The sequence below is a fragment of the Microchirus variegatus genome (genome assembly GCF_963457635.1).
Source record: "Microchirus variegatus genome assembly, chromosome: 20".
Lineage (NCBI taxonomy): Eukaryota > Metazoa > Chordata > Actinopteri > Pleuronectiformes > Soleidae > Microchirus > Microchirus variegatus.
The window spans coordinates 18763221-18788547 of record NC_139821.1 but is presented as its reverse complement, the minus strand read 5'-3'; the positions used below and the strand labels follow the sequence as shown (position 1 = coordinate 18788547).

At 41.7% G+C, this 25327-nt stretch overlaps 1 protein-coding gene across 1 annotated transcript; it reads right to left on the bottom strand.

Moving 5' to 3' along the window:
* Nucleotides 1-1594: 1594 nt before the first annotated feature.
* On the bottom strand, nt 1595-24995 carry lemd3 (LEM domain containing 3; the record flags this gene model as incomplete). Its single annotated transcript, XM_083906890.1, has 13 exons — nt 1595-1911; nt 3384-3462; nt 3559-3664; nt 3753-3834; nt 4652-4830; nt 5651-5753; nt 5971-6072; nt 7955-8100; nt 8181-8260; nt 9839-9912; nt 12552-12621; nt 14382-14422; nt 23651-24995. 13 exons carry the CDS (start codon nt 24993-24995, stop codon nt 1742-1744), a joined length of 2577 nt encoding a protein of 858 aa, XP_083763016.1. The 3' UTR covers nt 1595-1741.
* Nucleotides 24996-25327: the final 332 nt, after the last annotated feature.

Sequence of the window (25327 nt, the reverse complement as noted above, 5' to 3'; positions counted from 1 at the left end):
GCAGTGCCAGTATTTTTTTTTTCCTTTTTTTATTTTTTTAAAAAAGCACAAATTTAAGGCACTGTTGGGTTATCTGCTACCTGCTGCAGCAGAGGTTAAACATCTGAAATGTGCATCATTTGTACAATTCACACTGCAAATACTGAATCCTTTCAACTCACTGCATTTAAAAAAACAAAATTATTTCTAGCAAGTCCTGGATTTATTTTCTATTTTTGAAATTCGCAGGTGCTGGAAAACACGCGAGCATTCTTGAATAGTGTTGCAACATTTTTAAAGTACTCCTGATCGAGGTCGAGCCGATTCAGTACTCGGTATTGATATCGGTCCAATATGACACTTTCTCGGTATCAGTCCAATACTGGTCAAAAATCGCTGGATGGGATAGTGGAGAAAGAAAAACATAAAAAATGATATGATCCACTACCCTTTACTAAGTGGACTGTAAAATTTTACAAGCTGCATCAAATTTGGAATAAATTTGTTACATTTTTAAATGGCTGATAATGGGTAGGTGGTAAAAACATCAGCACACAATGTTAACAGCTTAGATGTTTAAAAGATGTAAAAGTGAGTATTAGACTCATATCAGAATATTGAGGTCGTGGTATTGAGCCATACTTATGACAAAAAGTGTGGTAAAGTCAGTACAAGTGGATATGATCATAGAACGGGAGTGACAAAGTAACAGGAAATATCTTGGCCGCATGGATTGCGAGGTGTTCAGGGTCCCGGTCTTGTCTGAGACAGTAAAAATTAGCCACTTGGAACAGGAGTGGAAATCCAATTCTCACCAACAGTATAACCCAACTTGAAAGAGGTAAAAAAAAAAAAAAAATACATGTAATAAGTGATAACAATAATAAGACGGGGCATACATTGGATTATATCTGCAGTAGAAAAGTTTCAGGTGACTGTTCAAGGTAATTTTGTCACTAAAAAAAAAAAAAATCACACAAAGATCAAGGACAAAGGAAAAGAGAAGCCCATATATGGAATACATGGATCAAACACACACACACTCGCGCACACACACACACAGACGGGCTGAATGGGCATCGTCTGTGTGTAGCCTCTCTGTGACTGTTCTGATACACACACACTGCTGTGGCAAGTGAGCGGCAGCAAAACAAATTAGATTATTGAAAGCGAAGGTGTCATGATTAAAAGCTTGTGCCACCATTCACGTGTATTTACAGGACACCTGCCGCTAACCTGTCCATGCCTTCCTCACTTTGACTAAATAATAATAATAATAATAATAATAATAATAAGAGTAATAATAATAACAACAAGGAGTACATCGGACATGTTGGGAAAAAGAAAATCAACATCCACGCTGTGTTGTATTGAAAGCTTACATAGAGGCATATTCTGAAACATGCAGCCGTTTTTCTTTTCAGACGGTGGCCAAATGAAGTGCTGGTTACACCGTGGGAGGGAGGGAGGACCTGGAGTATCTGCACATATCTTAAATATTCCAGGAAAGCTTTGCTTCCTTGTTAAATCCATGACATTTCTGATACAATGATTATAGAAAACAAACACCGCAACGCAGAACAGCTTTTCTTGCAGTCATCCTGTGTTGAAAAAAAAAAAAAATTGGAAAAAAAAGCTCTCCCGTGGCACAGACTGAAGTCTTCCCCGTTATAAAGCAGTGAAGGAGCAGCAGCAAACTGGCGCTGTGCTGGGAGGGCTGTAGAGGACAAACGCGCGAACGTATCCGACACTGGCGAGCGTCTCATGAGAATCCTGAAGAGCTTGCTGAGGCGTGGCTGGTCGTAGTGTCCGTGGAGCCTGTGGCGTTCAGGTGGAGGCTGGAGGCCTTCATGGGTGTGCTGCAGCCCTGAGCCTGTGGGAAGCGCTGATGGTATCGGTCCAGGCGCAGATACTTGACCGTCACCAGTTTACCTGTTAAGATACCAGGAGCAGGTGACAGTCAGTGAACGATCGCTACAGCGCAGATAAGTACACAGAAATAATGAATATAAAAATATAAATAATCACATTACAGTTTACATTTTCACTCTGTATGCGTGCATATTTAAATCTCAATTTTAACTGGACTACTGTTCATGTCCGAGTCGTACCTTGGTTCTCAAACTGTGGTATGTGTACCACCAGTGGTATGAGATCATCACATGGTGATACTTGGAGGGAAATCAGAAATACTATTCTGTATGTAATCAGAGTGAAGCTGAGGAAATTTGAGTGAGGGTGCTTTGGAGATAATGTTGATACTGTGTAGTCACAGGGGACTCATAGGGAATATTTCCACACCAGTGATTTCAGAGAAGTGGAAGGAGGTTCTAGTTCGGTCAGTGAGTTGCCCAAAACAGCAGTTGCTGTGGTTACTATTAGTTGGCAGCAACTTTGGGTAAGCGGGAGGAAGTAGCATGTAGTCGTGCTACAATGGCTACAACCACAACCCCCTCTGGCAAGCCTGCAGAACATCACACTGGGGGGCGTGGTTAAATCCTCCACCTTTGCTTTTTAAGGTCAAGATTGCGATGTTGTGTTGCGATATACAATCAAGATTATACACCCCTCCTTTTGATTATGTGTTTGTTTTGATAAAGAGGTGCAAGCTTTACATGCAATTTAAAGGAAAAATAAAAAAGAATTGGTAACGTCTGGGGGGATCAATCATTAAAGGGACACTGCGTAGTATTTATGGGTTTATATGACACAAAATCCACTTTTGTATACATATTATATGCTCCTGCATTGTCTAGTCGCTGTATAATATTTTTTGTTTCATTTTCGTAGTGTTTCAAAAAGTCGTGTAAAATAACATGGTCGGTGTTGCATTGCCACGACGCCATGTTTCTACGGGAGCCTGTATAGACAAACGCGAGAGAACAAATCGAGCGCCAAGACGAGGCTGAGAGCGGATCTTTTTACGTGTTTAGAATGGAGGACCACACGTATTTTACAGCGGATAAAGGAACACCGGTACCTGACCGTACGCCCGCACCACGGAGAAAGACGACAAGGACGACATTTGACCAGCTGAGGATACCGTAGCGCTCAGGGAAGGGAGGGGGTGAGCAGAGGAGCAGTTCGTTGTTGTACATTTCAGCCTCTCCTCTAGATGTCACTATAAACTACTTACTTCACCTTTAAGTGAAATAAACAAAAAAAAGGGCGCTCTAGGTTTGTTTGTTTTTTTGAAGAGAGGTTGTTTAAGGTACTTTGCCATGTGTGTATTAACTATCAACTACTGCTTGGCGAGTGATCAAACTTAACAAAATTAATCCTCTCAAAAATATATATACATATATATATATATATATTTATAATTTTCTCACCACAGCTTCGTTTCCTTTCTTAAATACTGCTGATGTGCAGTAAATCTAAGTGTTATTAAGTGTGCACTTTACCATCAAACCAGGAGCCATGAAGTGCCTTGAAGGCTTTCCCTGAGTGCTCTGCAGAGAGACACTTCACATAGACGCAGCCCTGTGGAGAGAGCAGGAAGAGCAGTGTGTCACCTTTTACAGCTGGAAGCTACAGAGATGAGACACGAGGCTTCATCGCTCACAGCACGGAACGTACCTCTCGTGAATTCTTGTCGACAGCAATGTGGACGATGCCGTCGTTGTCACTGCACTTCTCTAAGATGGCCTCCTGGATGGCTACATCCCAGTTCTCCCCCACCTCCCTTAAAAAAAATCCAGCCACAAGGAGGTTAAAGGCATGAGGTAGAATACACTGAAGGTCAGAGCTCATTAGAGATGGGGAAAACTCACATGACTGGGTCAAACATGTTTCTGATCTTCAGACATGGAGTCAGGCTGTTGGGAGGAGAATTCCTTCGGTCCAGAGGAAAAGCTGGAGGCAAGAGGTAATGGTTATGTTAGGAAGCAGAGTAGGGCTGAAGGATTTTGAATAAATATCCGATTGCAATTATTTTGACTAAAATTGATGATTCGCGATATGAGAGGGAATGGTAATTTTTACTTTTTTTCTCATTTTCATCTGAATTTTCATCATCATTTGAAATTATGACTGTGTGATCTTTGTGCAGATCCATGAGACGTATTCTTCAGTCTGCACCTCCTGTAATTTGAAAACTGCAGGAGGCCGTAATAAATAAATGTAAAATTTTGATTAATTATTCAGCCCTAATGTACAGCAGGTTTAGTACAACATGGGATTATCATGAACAGACAGGAGGTGGTGCTGCCCTGCAGTGACTCTTGTCGTCAATGTTTTATGTTACGTAAACAGGCGCAAAAGATCATTTTAGACTCAACCCATGTTCTTGAACCCTTGGTATCAGAGGTAACGGATACAGCCTAGCTCAGCTATCTGTAGGTTTAACATGCTAAACTCACGTCAAGCCAACACAGTTACAAGACTGAAAGATATAAAACTGTTTTCTGGAATTTAATAATCCTCTTTGAATTTGTGGAGAAAGAAATCTGCACGTCTACCAAGAACTGCCACATTTTGCTTTTGTTCATGAGCTGACTGTCACGACAGTGTCAGGGATTGGATGATTGCAGTCAACAAACAGTTAACACAAATTAATGTGTCTGCATAGAGTAGGGGGATGCTCTGAGAAAATGTTGGATTACTTATCTAAAGTAGTGTTTACCAATGATTCCCTACTTTCTACAGTTTGAATGCTTTTAAGGTGCTTTACCTTTTCCCTGCCAGACTTTCGAGGGCATAGAGAAGCCCTTGTCACAGCTGAGGGAAGGCTGGATCCACCTCCAGACCAGAAAGTCTGATCCACCGATCCTCTGAGTCTCTGTTCGAATACGGGACTCGTTGGCCGACAAGAAGCCGACAGCCCGCTCCCAAATCCTCTTCATCTTCTTCCTGTAAAAAAAAATCTCAATGTTTGACACGTTCTCCCCATCTGACTCACTCATTGTCACAGAAGACTATTAAAAGTGATAGTTCAGGTGTTGTGAAGTATGTGGGAACATAGGGAACATGTAGTGGAAGCATTGCAATAATGTGTAACCTTTCTGAAACTAGCTAGTTACAATCCTACTCCTGGTCCATAAACCAGTATCCAATCTGCTGAACCAGTATGAACCCTGTCTCAGCCTGTTAAGAATTACAGGGTTTCCACACAATTTATACACGCTATATACCGTCTTTGCATGTATATAGATGTATGAATTCCCGTAATTTGTTCAATTAATTCGAAGCTATCTGCTCTGAAAAACTTAAAAAAAAGAAGTATGCGTGAAGTCATGGAGGAGTCGATGATGGCGTTGTTTAAATATTACGGCTACTTCCTGTGTCCGACCTGCTTTTTTTCATTGGCTGTTGGCAGCATGTGTTTGCAGTTGGGTCAGTAATCAGCACAAACTACTACTCAAATGGATATAGAGTCTGCTCAAAAAAAATCTAAAATGTTTTTATTTACTGTGACAAAGTTCGGGTCTTTTACCCTCACACACTTGCCAATTTCAGTCTTCTGTGCCAACTCGGCATGCGGACTGTCCCCAACTAGTGCTGACTGGAGCAGACTTTGGCCAACTGTGGCAAAATTGGGCAAAATATTTTGTATTGTGTCCCCAGCTTCATGTACAGTTGGCTTGCATGTCGTCTACTATGAGCAAATAATTGGCCATTGATTAACATAGTGAAGTGTTGTGTGGATTATAATCAAGTTGTTGGGACTGACCGCTCCTGAGGCTGAACCAGAGAGTCTCTGACGTGAGGGATGGGCAGGTACGGCTGCAGGTCCTGGTTCTCTTGGCAAGCTTCATTGTGGCTCCTCAACACATCTGCACATCAACAAAATGCGAGAAGTACAAGCATGAGATACAGCTGAGGGGGGAAAAGCCTAAATCAGTGGCTTCACCAAGTGTTCATAGCTCTACACTCTTTACTTTGTAGATATGAGTCGACCTCTGGTGTGTAGTCAAGTGAGATGGTGTGCAGTGACAGGAATTAAACACATTGACTTGGCTGAGAGTCATGGGATTGAGTGTGGTTCTTTACCAATAATCCTCTCCACCATGTCGTACATCTGCCTGGTCTCCTCCTCCTCTCTCCGCCAGCGGTACTTGACGTAGCAGATGATGCTCCACACACAACCTACCACTGCACATAAAAACACACACGCACTCATGAAGATACTTGGTAGCAGAATTGTTCATGTGGCACTTTGCTAAAGCATGTAACAGAAAAGTGCAGCCTGATCAATTTCTTTTATACTTTATTTTTTGTGCAAACTTTTTACACATTTTACAGTTTCAACAAGAAATATGTTGCACACTGCCCCCACTCCAAGGGTTGTAGACCGAGCAGCAGTTGAGCTAGTGGAAATATGGCGTGTAAATAACATCTCAATATCTTTAGGGGAAAAGACATATCTCGATTTATCTCGTTTCCCTGAGCCTATAACATTTCTTTTAAGAGGTTTTTGTTCCTCTTAAAGACAAACACGTCCTGTGTTGACTGTTATTGAATGAATACTGAAGCTCCAACTTCAGCTGTTCAGCTATGAGAACTTAGTTATCAGACCACACAGAGGAAAACGGAAATGTCAAGCAAGTTCATGAGAACCAGAAAAAAACAGACTTCTCAACTGTCCTTGGCTCCGTGAAGTCAGTGCCTCAGTTACGTCTTTGTAACGTTTAGATGTTTTATCATACAGCACTGTTGCAGATCATCTGTGTATCTCCACATGTAACGGCAGATGATATTGAACCGTGCCGTACAGCGCGTGTAATCCATGGGGTGTGAACGCCGAAGATGGTTCAATAAGTTTGTTGATTGTAAGTTATAAGCTCTTGGTGGGTATGGTATTGACAGTGCCCATCACGATGCATATCGTTATCGCATTATCGCCCAGCCCTATCGGATCCCCTGCACTCCATCACATACAACTGTACTTGATCCTCGTCATAAAGATTATTATTTGCATGTGGGGATAAAGCTGTTGGTAGAGAGTTTATCCAGTCTGCACTGGACACGGATAGCCTGCTTTGAGACGGAGAAGCACACGGTGCAGGAGAGGGAGACGCTCCGCTCCCTCGCTATGTGCTTCCCATAATTAAATTCCTATCAAAAATCTGCTAACATTCCATCCATCCATCCATCATCTAACGCTTTATCCTCCACTCGGGGGTCGCGGGGGGGTGCTGTGCCTATGCCAGCTGACATAGGGCGACAGACGGGGTACACCCTGGACAGTTCACCAGTCCATCACAGGGCCACACACAGAGAAAAACCACCATTCACTCTCCCTCTCACACCTACAGTCAATTTAGAGTGACCAATTCACCTAATCCCCAAATCTGCAGAACCCGGAGCAAACCCACACACACACACACGGGGAGAACTTGCAAACTCCATGCAGAAAGGCCCCGATAACATTCCCTCTGAAAAATGAATGTTTAAAGCTCGTTACAACACTATTATTTTTTGCCGATTTCCGATATATCAAGAGTGCTTGGGACGATTACAGATACCAATATGTATACGGTTTTCCCTACTGTTATTTCGTTATTTAGGCCCTTCTGTGGTAAAATTGACATAATATTTTTCAGATTGATGTCACAACACATTTTCTCCAATGTACAAAATAAATAAAAACATTAAAAATGATAGCAAGAAGTCAAGGAGGTAGCAGCTTATTCAGCCAACGTTTTGCTGATATCTGATGATAAATCTTTAAACCAGTATTATATTGGCCAGTACTGATATGGTGCTGATAATATCGTGCATCCCTAAGTGGGAGTGATTTTGCAGTGTAAATATACTTGTTTAAGATCAAGATGAATGTTTTAATATGTTGCCATAAGGGAAAAAACAAATTGTGACGCCCTTACTTCCCTCTCAATGGTGTTATTTTTCTCTGTATGAAGGAAGAGATGCCATGTGAGACAAATCTTTGTCTGTGCTGTAACACCACATTGAATGTGAACAGTGACGTTCACACCACCATGTTTTCAGATGTGCTGTGTTTTGCTTTTCTCACCGACTCCAATGAGGAAGACTCTGCTGATGACTGTGAGGAAGGCTCGGCGGAAACGGCACATGAAGGGCATGTTGGGATGTGTGGACTCGAGCCGAGAGATCTCGGTTACGTCAGTGACTGGATCGTCCGCCTCCAGCCCAGTCAGTCTACACATACACACAAAGTGAGGTCACAGTAACACACAGCGAGGAGGTTGTGATCAGATTTTTTTAGTGTTCAACCTTACCTTATCCCAACATCCTGGCCTGCCCGGATCACCCACTCCAGAGATTCAAGAATGAAGCCCTCAAACTCCTGATTCTGAGCCTAAACAAAAACACACACGGTTATAGGACAAGCACGGGGATGGGTGCCACTCACATTTAAAGCCATACAGGTACCCAACAGTAGCGTTTTCTCCGCATTTTCTCAGAAAGTTGGAAAAACATAGGAGAAGTTGTGAAACATAGGAACATCATATACATTTTAATGGCAGGCGTGAACAGTCATAGTTAATGTCCATTGGATCTCTCAGAATAGAGGTTAGGCCTGAAGGGGTTTTCAATATGGGATTTTGTTTGGCCAATATATTTAGCTGATTGTCTTTTTTTTGTTTCATGATAAATAATAATACACAAAAATGCTTAACTTCAGCAACCAGTAATTGAACACTACATTTTAAGTATATACTGCAGTGCAATTATAAACAGTAATTTCAATTTAAAAAATAATCTAAATACTAAATATCATATACATTAAATAAAGCATCAACAAAATAACAAAATACACTTTTGGGTGAAAAAGATTTAGAGACTTGGCAACATTTATCGAGTTATCCCGGTTCATACTTTCTACATTTAATGTCCATAAACATGCGCGAGGCAATTCTGCATGCGTGCAAAGCCATGTTTTTCTTACTAGAATTAGGGTACGAGTCAGTAATATCCAATAAACCACACATGCACACTTCATGACCATTCCAATAGCAGTCATTTATCTCCTTATTTGTATTTTTTTGACCAAATCAAGAGCGCACAACCAATTAGACTGGAAAGTAATTGTGTGGCATTAATACATTTGCTTGCACCATTTTTTTTTTGCTTCAGCTAAAACAACTTCCTGTATTAACATTTTTGCCCTTGGCAATAAAAATAACTTACAATAAAATTCCTGAATTATTTTATAGATCTATTTATTTTCTGCTTCAGTGTTTCTGTTGTATGTGTTATTCATCTCCATCTTATTGTTTACTGACTATTAATACAAGGGCTGCAACAAATGTTTGATTTAATTGATTCGATAATGGATTACGATAACAAAACATCATTTCCACTCATATGTTTATCCCTGTATAAATCAAGTGACATTGTCATCACAATATTCAGCAATGTTATCGCATGATTTCCTAATATTGTGCAGCATCTCGTTGAGAATGGTAACAAAACAAAATGCTAAAATGTGTAGATGCTTGTGGTCGTCCACGCAGACCGCTCGGACACAGACGATGAAACCTTGAATAGCGAGTCTGAACAGGGCCTCGCCTCAGATGCAGTAATCTTCCATAATCTCTCGGCTGTCTTTGAAACCCTGCTTTCACTCTGAGAAAACAGGCTCCACTTTGCTCCGTGTAACACACCTGGATGCTAAACATCACTTACAGAACTACAATCGAACAGATGCTGATTCACTTTATTACAGAGCAGTGATACAATAAAGCCTACCTTTAGCCTAACTTTATTTTCTTTTAGCTTCAAAAAAATAAATAAAACCTGGTTGATGGAAATTACACTCTTGATTTTCATCTCTTGAGTGATAAAGTCTGACATGCAAATACCAAGAATTTAATGACCAACTATTCAGTGCAGGTGAGAAGTTCACTGTACTGTTCTGTTGATGTGGACATACCCGCAAATATGCAGAGGCCTCGTCTATGGACAGACTCCTGTTGAGACTCTTCTGCTCTCCACAGTCATGCTGGCCTGTAATCAGAGTATCAAACCATCACCAACCATTTCAACAAAAAAAAATTCTCTTAAACCCACCTGTGTAGTTTTATTAATGGAGATGATGATTTTAAGAAACGAATAAATACAAAATATTATTCATGTGGGTACTATGTGCAAATGAATGACGTGTCGCATGACTTGTAAATCAGTTAATTAAAAAAATATGGTCCCTGGTAATTGTCGAGAATTAACCCTCGTTTTTAGGATAATTAAGTCTTTAACTGATTTACAGTTCGGCAGTGTTCGGCTTGATCTTTGTGTCACAAGTCTCTTCCTGTGACGCCACTCTTGCTGTTTTCCGTGCACACTGCCATGTTGATATTGTCAGAGAACTAGTGGGGTGAGGGGAAAGGAGCAGAGAGGAATGGAGCGGAAGGGACGGGAGCTGAGAGAGCGCAGTAAAAAGGAAAAAATCGGAAAATTTATTTTAATTTTTTTTTTTTACATCGTCCAAACAAATCAAAATCAATTAATCGCCCAGCCGTACTGCCTGGTCCATAAAGTGTTGAACAGTGTTTTTCAAAACTAAAAACGATGATGTTTTCAAATGTCTTGTTTCATCTACAAACCAAAATGATTCTTTCAAAATGATGAGTCTTAACGATTTCTCCGTTATATGAAGCAAAGAAACTTGCTCTTGAAACTTGAGCGAATGTTCTAATATTCATCATGGTCAACGACTGATCTACCCAACTCCACTGTGGCAACACCACCCTCTCACCTTGACTTTTGACCTATTGTGCCTTTATTTTGTAGTTTTAATCGGAATCACAGCTCAACACACTCAAACTACATCCACATAGGGATGGGGCCGATCCGATCCAGTATCAGTATCGGGTTCCGATACAGACATAATTGACGTATCGGATATCTCTATAGTTGTATACGAAATTTCCGATCCGTCTGTGTGTGTGTGTGTGTCTGCTGAAATGTCTCCACAAGTGATTCCCTGAATTCTCTGCTAGCTGGCTGCAAAAAGTGGAATGGGTCTCCTGAACCGAGGGGTGTCTCGATGAGAAGCGGAGTAATGATGCACGACTCCGTTCAGGAAATCCATTCCACAGTTTACAGCCAGCTAGCAGGCGAGCATGATTGAACCAGGAAGTTCAGCTCCGCAACCTGCAGCCGACGTAATCCCAGCCGTCACCGTTTTAAACGTCTGAGGAGAACAGTACTGACAGTGGCATAAAAACAATGAAAATCACACTCCTCCAAGCCAGGGTTCACGTCAGCCGGTATATATGCCGGTTTTTGGCTGTTGTCACGTGAATTTGGCTGGCGGAAAAAAATATGACCGGCCAAAATGTCCGGTGAAAAATGAAATCAATGATTAACACGGAAACGGTATTTAAAAAAAACAAAACTAAAAACGGCGGCATCGCGTTGTGTTTGGAGATTGAACATTCACAGCTCGTCTGTGACTGTGACTCCGTGCACTGCTCTGCGCTCACTGTGTGTGTGTGTGTGTGTGTGTGTGTGTGTGTGTGTGTGTGTGTATGCGTGTGTGCGTGTGTGCGTGTGTGTGTGTGTGTGTGTGTGTGTGTGTGTGTGTGTGGGGGTGTGTGTGTGTGCCTGTGTGTGTGTTGCCAGGGGTCTGTAAAGTCGCTGTAAACGTTGTAAAAGTCATACATATCATACTTGCCTGTATAAAGGAGTTAATTAAAGCCCAATAATCAAAATGGTAATAACAATGATGATAATAATATTGAAGCAAACAGAGCATCCATATCGGAATAGTATCGGAGTATCGGCATCTATCTAAAGTCAGGTATCGGGATCGGATCGGAAGTGAAAAAAGGTGGATCGGTGCATCCCTACATCTACATACTACGTTTTCATTTGAAAATGGTGTTTTTAAACACATACGATCTGCTTAGATAAACATTTAAGCTAAGGAGCAGACGTAATGTGTGTCCACCCAAACACACTTGGAAATGTATATAACCTGAACATTTTAGTCTGAAAAAGTATGCACCCTGTTTTTTGCGCATTATCCTAAGAAAATCCAATGACACGAAGCATGTGCACTCCTGCTTCAATGAAAAAAAATCGGAAGTGCGAGTGAATCGTGAGTGCGCATGCATTTGGATTATGGGATTATCTTCAGTTTCTCGGTTATTACGGAGACTTTTCAGGTCTCTACCTCGCTTTACTGTTACTGTTATGGTTATGGTGATGGGTAGGGTTAGGGTTAGGTTTAGGGCATATAGCGCATTGTCAAGTGACCACGGAGCCCACGGCTCTTCTACGAATCTTTCATGAAAACAGGCTGGAGTAAGCCGTGCACACCTGCTGCTGTACATAGGAAGCTGTTTCTCCCCTATGACATAATTTGCTGAGGTTCATTGAGTACAACAATTGAGACTGAAAAACAGTGAAAGGAGCGAGAATATTTGTTTGGAGACCAGTGACCGGGTGAAACAGAAACTTAAAATAAGTTAATGGAGCTTTTCATGGTGGCTGATAACAAAGAATGAGTGATGATGGGAACACTTTCCAAACTTTAGCTAGGCATATCTGGAACTAAATCTATTTGTTTTCTGAGTAGTGTGGATAGATGAAGCCTCAGTTGTAGTCAGTTAGTTGGAAGACAACGAGGGGTTAATAGCTACCAGCGATGTAGGCCAGATGGTCATGTAGATTCAGCAGCAGCTTCAGGATCAGGTCCTTCTCCGCCTTCTTCTGCAAACAACAAAACACCATCAAAAAGGCTTTTAGTGTGTATTCATGGACATATTTCCATTTGCTGGCTAAAAAAGGTTTCATTTCAAACTCAAAATCTAATGAGAAGCAGTAGAGCTTTGTTCAGACATGGACTCTTGGGGGGAAAGTAAAAACAAATCAGACCAAGATATTTCCCAGAGTTTGCTGTGCATTCACACATATGAAGAAGTTATTACTTTCTCAAATAATAAACATCATAATCCACCCAACTGATGTGATCTGCTCAGAGTGATGAATGTCTGAATGTCCAGACACTTCAGTGTGTTTGAGTTCAGGAGCCAGTCACTGGTGGTAACCGCCAAATCATTTGCACACTCTTCGTTTTCACTGGGACAAGCAGCAGAATGCTGCACTCTAGAGGACAGCTATCGCACACGAGCACTGCAGCATCAGCAGGCTGAGATGCAGATGATTAAACAGAAATCTTTTGGAGTATGGGGATACAGTGTTTACCGTCATATCACATAGACTACACACCAATTATTATCTACTTCTCGTCATACTTGTGTGTTTCATGACTGGTGTACACACACAGGAAGCAGTGTGCTGGGAAACCTGAGAATTAGAGCCCATCACAGGCCAAGTTTTGACCCACAATGTAATCCTTCCTTGAGTGTCATCGGGCAAGTGCGGATAGCAGATAACCAAGGTTGAAAATTCCCATTAAATTTACAGAAAATATGCAGGGCCTGGATTTAATATTTAGTTTAATCATTATTTGAATTGAAAATACTGTATATAATAGCACTGCAGTGCAAACATTAATACATAAATTGGAGCGACAGATGATTAGTGTTGTTGAAACACCTGCAGGACCAGTGGATAAACAGCTTCATATTTCAGAGTCCTAGCATATCGTACAGAACATATTATATCACCTTAGCCATTTTAAAGGAAAATCCTATGTTAAAGTGGAACTTTTCGAGCTATTTTTTATCTCCCTACAGTTTTAGAGAACATGTTTCTAAGACACCACAGTACACGTATGCATAAGGCCTCTCCTCTGCTATGCATTTGTTTCCAACAGAGCTGGTGAACACAAGCCGTGGAGGCATGTCCATGGTAGGTCGGCATCCGTTTTTCATGCTTCTGAGTTTTTCAATTCTCGCCATTCGTGGAAAAAAAAGCCGGTTCTATGTTTACTCGCGTGTGGGCCCTCACTTTGTCAGATGGTGCTTTTCTCTTCTTCACAACAGTTTATTCTGCATTTTGTAATGCCAGCTCTGCCATGATGAATGTCCTAAAAATGCTATTGCTGCCTTGATCTTATGGTGCCATAAAGCAATATGTGTTTCTCGCGAGACCTGAGACTTTTCGAGACTCTCACATTACACATATTACAGTCGGCTTCACTAGGCGTAATGTGTGATTCACAGTATTAAGAATCAGTTTGGGCTAAAACTGGTCGAGCAAGCTTGGATCTTAAATCTATACTTGTTGGACAAAATATTTGGAACATCTCCAAGCCAGACAATAGGGCACACTTCAGTTGTAAGAAGGCTGCATCTGGGACATGAGGGCAACTTAACTTCATTAACATGGCAGCACTTAAGCTGCTTTCAATGCTCACATCCATTACGCTTCCCAATCTAATTCCAGGTTGGAGTGTACACATTGCATTTCCTGTGTTTTAACAAAAACTTTGCAATACAACTGTAGTACACAGATAAGTTGAAGAGAGGGAGGAGGAGGATGGTCACTGGAAAGTATCTACTTACATAAGAAGCGTCAAAGTCGCTGCCAAAAGGGTGGCTCTTAACTGCAAAAAAGAGAAAAGTGGTACAGTGAGAGAACAGAATCAACAGCATGCTCAATGACAATGACACTGGAAAGTGAATGCAACACAACAGCAAGAAAAAAAGGACACGGGCTGGATTAAAGGGAGCGAAACGAGTTATTTTTTTCCATTCACAATAAGACGGCATGTTTGGAGAGCTGAAATGCGAGTGCAGCTCAGACATCACTTCACACGTGAGTCAGTGTCTGTACATGAAGCCAGAGCCCTGGAGGCCTCACCACATCAGCCAAACTCTTCTGAGGCCAAGTCCATTCATGACACAATTATGATGGACTGTACGTGACAAGTTCAACTCAACGTCTGGCTGTTTACCTGTTTACTCACAGTCCTACTGTCTGAGTCATGGTAATACAGTGCTCAAAAAGCTCCCATGTCTTAAGCTCCTAAAACAACTTTGCTTGGCTACAAACATAGTTGTTTGTTACATCACGAGAGCAGTTATATATGTGCAGTTTGAATAAATTGTGTACAGTGAAAAAAATGTTTACAGCTGAAATTCAACACCATGTCTGTGGTAAAGTGTGTGGTGTGCATGTGGTGAGACTTCTGCTGCTCCATGTTCAATTTGACACCAGTAGTATTTGGAAAAACTGGTGATTCCAATTTGTTTCAAATGGAAGGAAATGCAGTCACTGCGCTTCAGTGACACTGTCTGAGTGAATGCAGCTCGGTGCAGCAGATCTGTGGAATCATGTAAAGCCAGTGGCAGTGTGTATCGTCTCACCTGCCAGATTAGCAAACAATGTTCTTTTTTGAAGATATTTCGGGGGTTTATGCCTTTATTCTAGACACAGCAAAGGACCACACGCCATATTCCATATCAGATTCACTGGAAGCCTCAGTCCTAAGGTAGATCTGCCAAACATTTTTAACAGAAGCTAGTTCTCTTAAAGATCCAGTGTGTAACTTGTGTCATTAAAACACTGCTTGTGTTGGTACCCTCCAGTCCTACCCACTCCTCAGATGAGCCTGCAGTTTCAGTGGACTGGGGTTAGTTCCTTTACCGAAAGTATAATTTGTTTCATCATGTTCTAACTCATGTTTCACAGAATTGGAGATAATTCATGAACCTAAAATTCCCAGTCATTTCACTTTACTAGAGAAACCATACTCACGATACTCAAAATCCTTGATTTTATTTTTTTCTCTGTTTTAGCGCAGATGGGTCTGCTATTTTTAGACCATTGGTATATGTAATGATAACTTTAACTCCCATTTCAATTTCAATGCATGGTGTCGTGACTGCTGTCCATCATTGGTTTGCAATGTACCACACATTTAAATAACTTATTTACAGTATGAATGTAAAACAAAATAACCAGAAAATAGTTAAATCCATGGTTTTCCACCACCAAATAAGGTCACAAGTTGGATTTTGAGGAAGTTTCACTCTCACTGAGGAGTTCCTGTGTTAACGGAGTTGTTTTTGTGCTTACATGTATGTACGTACGTCCTTACAATGCATGTGGAGATGCCATTTTAGCACACATGCTACACACACATAAGAGCTTACACAATATGGTATTCTTGTCGACAACGCAAACATCAACAAAACTCACACGGAACGCTAAATATTTCCACACTGGTGAATTCAGAAGTGTGCGAGTCAATGTGTTGCCCAAATCAGCAGTCGCCATGGTTACCATTAGTTGGCAGCAGATTCGGGTTAGCAGGAGGAGGGAACATGTAGTCGTGCTACAATGGCAACCACAACACTGTTTACCCACTGTGGCATGCCCGCTGGACGTCACGCTGGGGCCGTGGTTTAATCCTTGATTCCGCGGTCGAGAATGTGATGTTGCTTCAATCAATATTTGACACCCCTACTCCTCAGAAACAAACAAACTACCGTGAGAGGGGCCCCCTTTACACTCAGGCTGTAATCAACCAAAGAAATTTGGTCAATTAAAGCCCTGAAATTTTGACTAAAAATCGACTAATCTGGGGGTTGTGCTTGCAGGTTTATTGTGCCAGGTTTACTTCATTAATTTTATTAGGAGTTAAGTACCAAGTGCTAATGGGGGTGTTTTAGAGCACACGTGTTTCACAGGTAACAGTGTGTCTTCAGACACCCCCCTTGTTTTATTTTTTAGTTTAGTCCAACTTTGCAAGCAACAGTTTGCTTTTCACAGCTCTGACACAAAAATGGCATATGGCTAAGGTTCCTCTGTCCGTTTTGAGTAAATGAACATATCAGAATTGGCATATTTCATTGCTTTAGTCTAATAATCTTTGATTTTAGCGGCTGTGGCTGGAGTTCAACAGTCTGACGGCTCTGACAGCATTCACATAAGAAGCGATTCTAATCATTCACGATTCTGAATTGATTCATAAACTTCAAAAATGTTTTGGTTTTTTTAAAGTTTCTATTTATACACCTAAAGTTAAAGACCAACGAGGTTAAAGAAGCGAACGAGCTTGCGCTTACGTTTAGGACGGGTTGTAGGAGCACAACACAAGCCCTACACAAATGAAGACGGCATCTCACCCAGTCAAGATCATGCACTCTGATGGACACCTAACAACACGTCACCGTCTGGTGGCACACCCGTGCCAGACTGTGGAGACTGCGCCCCCCCCCCCTCCTTTTTTTGCCCCTCAATTTTATTATTGCTGCTCTAATGGTCAATAAACGGACATTACAGCCATGTTTTTGAGCCTAAAATGAGGAAGTACAGAGTAGAATATTTTCCACCCCCGCATTGCTGCTGAAAAAAATAAAATAACATTTTAATCGACAAAAATTCGGCACGTGGACCTCGACGATCGACTGTAGTGTAATTGCCATCACTAATGTAAGTTATTTTTGTACAGTAAGTTTTTATTTGTTTTGAATGAATGATTACCATCATTTGTCTTAAATTTGCCTTTGTGTGATTACATAATTGGAATCAGTTTATTTAAAAATCATAATATCTTATATAAACTGTACTGTTTTGATGCCATACTTGTCTTAACACACTATGCAGAATCGATTTTGAATCAAATCGGGACCATAAGAATCGGAATCAAATCGTGAGACACCCAAAGATTCACATCCCTAGTAAATACACCCGAAACGCATTGGATACAGATAGTTATACGATCTGACAAACCACTTTGTGGAGGTGGTCAAAGCATTTGTGACCACATTGAACAGCGAAATGCAGTGTAAATGCAATGAGTCTCCGATGCGTGGCTCTGATGTGTCTCAGTGTGCCTCTGCTGCACCCACAACTACGTGAGTGGAAATACATTGGTGGCTCCAAGCACAGCCGCCGCGAAAGAGGCAAAAAAACTGCACAGTCTCCTCTGCTTTTGGAGGCTTGTCAAAGACGACTTCAAAAAGCAAAGAGGAGCACATCATTTTAAACATTTTGTTTAATGAAACTTTCCAATGCAAGAAAATGCTGTATGGAGATTTCAACTCCTTTGAATATGTTGCTGTTCAGTCGAGAAACTCATGTCGTGTAATATTTCTAACCATTTACAGGCCTCCAAAATATAATGCAATGTTTTTTGATGAGTTTTCCAAACTACTGTCTATTATCTGCATTGTGTTTGACCGTGTGGTTCTAGTGGGTGATTTTAACATTCATGTTGATAATGTGAATGATGGATGTGCAGAAGAACTCTTAAATATTCTTGATACCTTTGGACTCTCACAGCATGTAACATATCCAACACATAACAAGGGCCATACATTGGATCTAATTATTTCCAAGGGTCTAAACATTTCTGATGTTGTGGTGACTGATATTGCTCTTTCTGATCATTACAGTGTTCATTGTAAAATGACCATCCCTGCTAGTATTAGCAAAGGAGAAGCAGAGGTGATAAGAAAGCGGTCTATTAACAATAACACCTGTACATTATTCACTCAGGCTTTTATATCATCACCAGCTCTGCCCTCAGCCTCTGTTGATGACCTTGTGAATAGTTTCAGCTCCAGTGTTGTAACTGTTATGGATGCCATTGCTCCAATTAAGACCAAAGCTATCGCTGGAAGAAAAAAGTCACCATGGAGGAACGCCACTCAGGTGAAAGCTCAAAAAAGAGAGTGTAGGCAGGCTGAACGCAGATGGCGGAAAACCAAACTCCAGGTTCATTATGACATTTATAAAGATAGCCTTCACATCTTTAACCAAGAATTGAAAAGGGCAAGGCAGTCTTTTTTCTCTGAGATTATCAGAAATAACACCAACACCAACACCAGACTGACAAACCCTACAGTATCTGTCCCTCCAGAACTGCTGTCCAACAAGTCATGCAATGACTTTGCAGCTTTTTTTACAGATAAAATTCAGGGGATAAGACAAACAGCATGTGGCTCTTTCGCAGGCAACTTGGTTATGTCACCGGTTCCTCCTCAGCCTTCTAGAAACCTAGAAACATTTCAACTCGTAGACCACACATCTCTGACAGAAACGGTTCAGAATCTAAAATCCACGACCTGCTGTCTTGATGTGCTGCCTACAAGCTTGCTGAAAGATGTCTTTAATTGTGTTGCCCCAGATGTATTAAATATAGTTAACACTTCTCTTCTATCAGGACAATTTCCCAAGGCCCTGAAAACTGCAGTGATCATACATCTTTTGAAAAAGCCTAATCTGGATGCCTCTTTAATAAGTAACTACAGACCCATATCAAACCTTGCATTTTTGTCCAAGATCATTGAGCGAGTTGTTTATCAACAAATTCACTCTTTTATGACCCAAAACAATCTCTTCAATGCTTTCCAGTCAGGTTTTCGACCACACCACAGCACTGAAACTGCACTTATTAAGGTCTTAAATGACATACGTCTTAATAATGATGCATCAAAAACTTCAGTGTTGGTGTTACTGGATCTCAGTGCTGCATTCGACACTGTTGATCACAACATGCTGCTCCAAAGACTGGAGAAGTGGGTCGGAATTTCTGGTACGGCGCTAAATTGGCTCAAATCTTACTTAGAAGATCGTGACTTCTTTGTCTCACTGGGCAATTGTGAATCTGAGCGAACAAAGATGACATGTGGGGTCCCTCAAGGCTCCATTCTTGGGCCACTCTTGTTCAACATCTACATGCTCCCACTGGCCCAGATCATGGAATATCCTAACATCTCATACCACTCATATGCTGATGACACACAACTCTATATTACAGTGTCACCACATGATTACGGTCCATTACAGTTGCTGAGTAAGTGTATCCAACAAGTCAATCAGTGGATGGGCCAGAATTTTCTCCAGCTCAATGCAGAAAAGACAATAGTTATTGTTTTTGGTCCCAAAAATGCGAGGCTTGAGGTCAGTGACCAACTTGACTCAATGACACTAAAAACCACTGACAAAGCCAGAAATCTTTGTTTAGTTATGGAATCAGACCTGAACTTTAACAGCCACATAAAGACCATCACTAAATCAGCCTATTATCATCTCAAAAACATTGCACGAATCAAAGGATTTCTGTCTCAACAAGACATGGAAAAACTTGTTCATGCATTTATTCTTAGTAGGTTAGATTATTGTAATGGTGTCTTCACAGGTCTTAGTAAAAAATCAATCAAGCAGCTGCAGCTCATCCAGAATGCTGCTGCCAGAGTCCTGACCAACAGTAAGAAAATGGACCATATCACACCTGTCCTTAAATCATTGCACTGGCTCCCTGTGAGTCACAGGATCGAGTTTAAAATCCTGCTACTAGTCTACAAGTCGCTGAATGGTCTTGGGCCTAAATACATGTCAGAGCTGCTCATTGATTATGAAGCGTCCAGACCCCTCAGGTCATCAGGGACAGGTTTACTCAGCGTCCCCAGGGTCAGAACCAAGCAGGGCGAAGCTGCATTTAGCTTCTATGGTCCTCACCTGTGGAACAAGCTCCCTGAACACCTGAGGCGGGCACAAACTGTCAGCTTGTTTAAATCAATAAAACATTATTGTTTGCTGCAGCTTTCTAATATTACCAATTTTAACCACTTTAACTTTCCTTTTTAATGATTTTAAAATAATGATTTTAAATTGCATTTTTTTTTGCATGATTTTAAATTGTTAAATGTTTTAAATTGTTGATCTTAAATTGTTAAATGTTTTAAATTGTTTTAATTTCATAATTGATTTTTGAATTTATTCTGCTTAAATTTCAAATGATTTTATATTACACTCATTTCTGCTTGATTTTAAATTGTTTGATGTTTTAAATGGTTTTAATTTCTTTACTTGATTTTTTTAATTGATTGTGTTTTAATTTCAAATGTATTTCCTGCCTGTAAAGCACTATGAATTGTAGGGCCCTATGATTTCCGTGTTAACGGAATCGCGGAATTGGCCAATAAAAACGGAATCTAATGTTAAACGCGGAATATCGCGGAAATTGACATAATGTGACTGAAATGCTGTCATCGTGAGGAGAAGGAACGTTTGTCTGGAGAAATGTTCCGGGGAACGCTCATTCGTGGCACCACCCGTGCATCTCCTCACAAACACTCACCCGGCCAGGGTTTCCCCAGTGCGTGTTGCTTGTTTATTTACTTTATATACACTTTTTTTTTCTAAACCGCGGAACAAGTGCGCTGCGCCAGCATGTAACCGGCGAGCGTCCCCTTGTCCAGGTGCCGATTGAAACCCAAGTCACACCATCAAATACGGCATTATTACGGTCATATTGTTATTGTCAATAAAGATGTTATATTTAGGAATGCACCGATAATTCGGCGGCCGAAACACGGCGAGTAAACTGTGGAACATCGCCTGTTAAATGCTGGAAAGTCTCTGCGCAAAAGTGAAACTTATGAACTCCCCGCGACTTTCACTTCACACCAGAGAACATTCTCTCTCTTTGAACAGTTAACTAAAGACATCGGCTCATCTGATGCATCTTTTATTCCCTTAATTGCAGAGTTGTAGGGGTAATATTGCGTGTAGAGAAACGATCCAGTCGGATACGGAGAAGCGCACGGCGCAGGAGAGGGAGAACAGTACAGCGCAGGGGCGGTGCGCAGAAATCCGTCTGCACCAGATGAGGGGGCACTAACACTTTTTTATTTATGTTAATTATTTTACTTTAAAATGTGACCAGCATTGCATGGCTTGTTTTAAGATTCACTGGCATTTACTTAATTAGGATTTAACTTAAGTCAAAAGTTATTGGATTCAAGAAGAAAGTTGCATTTCAGTGGACATTTTATTCACTGACACAAAAAGCACACATTCTATGGTGGTAAAGTAAGTATAAAAGGTAAAAAAAAACAGAATAAAAAAAAAGAAAGCGGAAAAAACGGAATTCTAAAAAATTAAAACGGAAAAAACGGAATTTGGAAAAAAATAAAATGGAATTTGGAAAAAAATAAAACGGATTTCATAGGGCCCTAGAATTGCCTTGTGTAAGAATGGTGCTATACAAATAAACTTGCCTTGCCTTGCCTTGCCTCTTCTTCACGGTTGCCCCCGGGATCGGGGGCAGTGTCAGACGCAGCGACAAAAACGTCATTAAACCATATCTAACTTTAACAAACACAGACATGCTGCATACCCACAGAAAGGTCAGAAACTCAGCTAAAAAATCATATAAACCATTCTTATGTTCATGAAACAAAGTTAAAACACCGATGGATCAAACAGCAGGAGCGGAAAAAAACGTCACAGCGCAGAAATTTAAAAGCAGCACCTGAGCGTCAGCGTGATTATGTAAACAAAAAAACGTGTTGATTGGACAACGGAAAATCCACAGATTCCAGCTGTACCATTTTAATGGTTTTTTAATAATTTGGTACCTAAGAAATCTCAAATGGCACAGATGGTGCCAAGCTGTGCCAAAAGAGAGAACGCATACTTTTACTAAAACCTCTGTAATTTCACTCTGCTTCATTTCAGCAGCATCAGACTTTGCACAGCTCATATCCACATGTTGTTACATGACCTCTGTGTGTTTTTAAGCTCCTACTGCAGATTTTAAAGGTGATATTTGCTTTAAAATGTAATATTTTTTAGGCGACAGAAAAAAATCCTTCAGTTATGCTGTGTTCCATGTACATTTACTCTGACACAGTGGCATCTACAGTGAAACTTACACCTCTGGTGGAATCTCACAAGTGTTATCTTTATTTTGATACCAAGATAATACACATAGAGCTTGTAACTGCAGAGGTTTACTCTATTTAGTTTGGGCATGTCATTTTTCGAAAAAGAGGGTCAGGGAAGAAGTGGTTAATCAATTGTCAAAACATGAACAGCATGATGAGGAGGATTGTTTAAATACCAATTCTAATTGAACCAGGAAATGTATTGGTCGATTCATGGATCAAATACCTGTCGTGAATTTTGCTGTTGAGCTCCTTGTTAGAGAACAGCAAGCTGTGCAAAAAAAAGTACTGAAACATTGAAAAGTGCATTCAAAAGTTTGGAGAAGGTTCACCTCTAAAGGTTATAGTGTAGGTTAATTCTGAAATGTCATCCTCCAACTGTTAGCATAGCTGTTAGCCATGAAGAATAGCTTTACTTTTTTACGATGTGAATTTAATCAGCTGGATAAATTGAAAGATCTTTTAAAGAGGGGTTGAGATACAAAATGTCAGTGTCATGGTGGTGGTGGTGGGTCATTTTGTCGTCTGGCATGTTTATGACTTCGCAATTAATACAGGTGACGCAGGGGTGAAAAAATATCATTGTGCAATAGGAATGGTGTTAATTGTCTTTTCTTCGCAGGTATACACTGGTGCACAAATCTACATTACCCAATAACTTTATTGTAAAAGGGATTAATAATGATTATAGATGGTTCAGGCAGAGTGTGTGATCATCAAACCAAAAGGTTGGGGGTTCAATACCCAGGTCCCCTCATCTTTATGCCAACGTGTCCCTGAAGAGGACATTTAACCCTAAACTGATCCTGACGGCTGTGCCAGCAGTGTTGAATAAATATGCCAGACCACCTACTATTTACTTATAAATATACAATTAGTGGTAGAATATTCAATTGCTGCATAAAACAGCCTCCTACAGTGTTACACATTGGATCTTAAAGCAGTTGATGCTACATCAGCTCTATTTACACGCAAACCCTAAGACATGATTCTGTATTGCAAAGACTGATGCTGAGGAACATATATTGCCCTCTAAAAAAAACACGTTTGAAGCATGGAGATAAAACTTCTATCTGCCTTTTAATCACCATTTGGCATCTTTATCATGGGGGGGGGGTTAAGAGTAGAAGAGGTTTTCAGACACTTACCGACTCCATCCACCTCTGAGGATCCAGAGCCCCTCATCCTCAGATACATGAGGCCCAATAGCAGAAAGAAGAGGCAGGCTGCTGTGAGCAGGAACATGGATAGGTAGTGAGCACTGAAGCTTCCCGGGGAGGCCACCTCTTCTCTTTTGAACTGCTGGAGCAGCTCATCCTCTGGGACAGACAGCTTCTGCTTGAGCGCTGCCTGGCTGTATGAGTGGTTAGGAGCGGTGTGGTTGGAGTGGTTGCCCCTGTAGGTCTGGGACAGGCTGCTGTACCTGGTGATGCGCGGTCTGAGCCCGATGCTGAACTTACTGATGTCGCTGCTTTTATAGGATACGTCCTCGCTGTCGACGTGGTTGTTTTTCCCCGCTTCCCTTCCATGGTTCTCGGCGAGGGACACGTAGATGGACTTCCTGGGAAAGTTATGGCTCCGCATGCCTCCCGGTGAGTTCGAGTCCCTCCTCTGCACCTCGTCTTCCTCCCCCTCCTCCCTCCGGCTTCCCACCATGTTTAGACTCCCAGGCGGGTTAGCCTCTCTGGCTGCCCCTCCCGTCTGGGACCCTAGGCCGCCTCCGTGGGAAAGGAACGACGCTTTAGTGTGACTCCGTCTAGTTTCCAGTCTGTCCCGCCGTCGGTCTCCGGCGCCGAGGGCTCCAACCTCCTCTTCGTCCGAGTCGGAGTAATCCCCGGCTAACTTGCTAGACGCCAAGTGAGACGCACCACAGCCATTTAAAGAGCGAGAGTTCTTCTCCGTTCCCCCCTCACCATCGTCCTCATCTCCCGATTCGTCGTAATCCCTCCCTTCCGCCTCAGGGCTGGATCTGGCACGAACTCCCCAGCCCACCGAGACGCCTCTGTGTCCGTCCGGACCCGGGGAAGAAACGCTGCTATTTAGCGCACTCCCAGCGCCATACTGGCTCTTGGTAGCCACAGTCGGCGTAGTAACGGGCCTTACCTTCGCCTGCGATTGAAAAGCGGGGCTTCGGTCTGCCCTGCCGCTGTGATTGAGGCCCTTTCTTTTTAGGGGAGTCTCGGCGTCAGACTCGTCGGAGCTGAAGCCGAGGACGGAGGACTTCCGGCCCGGTCTCCTGTTAGAGCTCGGGTGCGTGACGTCATGGCTGGCTGGCCTGGATCCCGCCGTGTTGCCGCCGCCAGTGATGCTGTTTACGGCGGCGCTGTTACGGGTTTTACCTGACCGGGAGCCCCGCTGCTGTTGCTCTTCGCGAAGCTTCTTGAGTTTCTTCAAATATACCGGGCGGGTGTTCTCGGTGACCGGACCTGGAGTGAAACCAAGCCGCTTTAATTCGGAGAAAAGCTCCTCATCCGTTAACTGCATTGACGCCATCTTAGACAAAACTCTGGGAGAAGGTTGTGTGACGGAAGTGACGTAGGGGTGAAGTGGCAGCAGAACAACTGGGCTGCATTCAAGGTCCAACCTCAGCGGGAGGTTGTTTAAAAACCATAATGCACAATTCTTCTTCCCACTCTCACCCTACAAACTCTTTTTAAAAAAAGATAACGAATAAAAAACTAAAATAGACAAAACGAGGACATGCATGTTAAAGATGCGCTTTAAAATGGAATTCAAGGAAGTAAGCGTAGTCATAGAGACTTTTAAAGTCATCATTTCTTTCAGCGTTCCAAACTCTTTTTAAATTAAAATACCATTATTTTCTG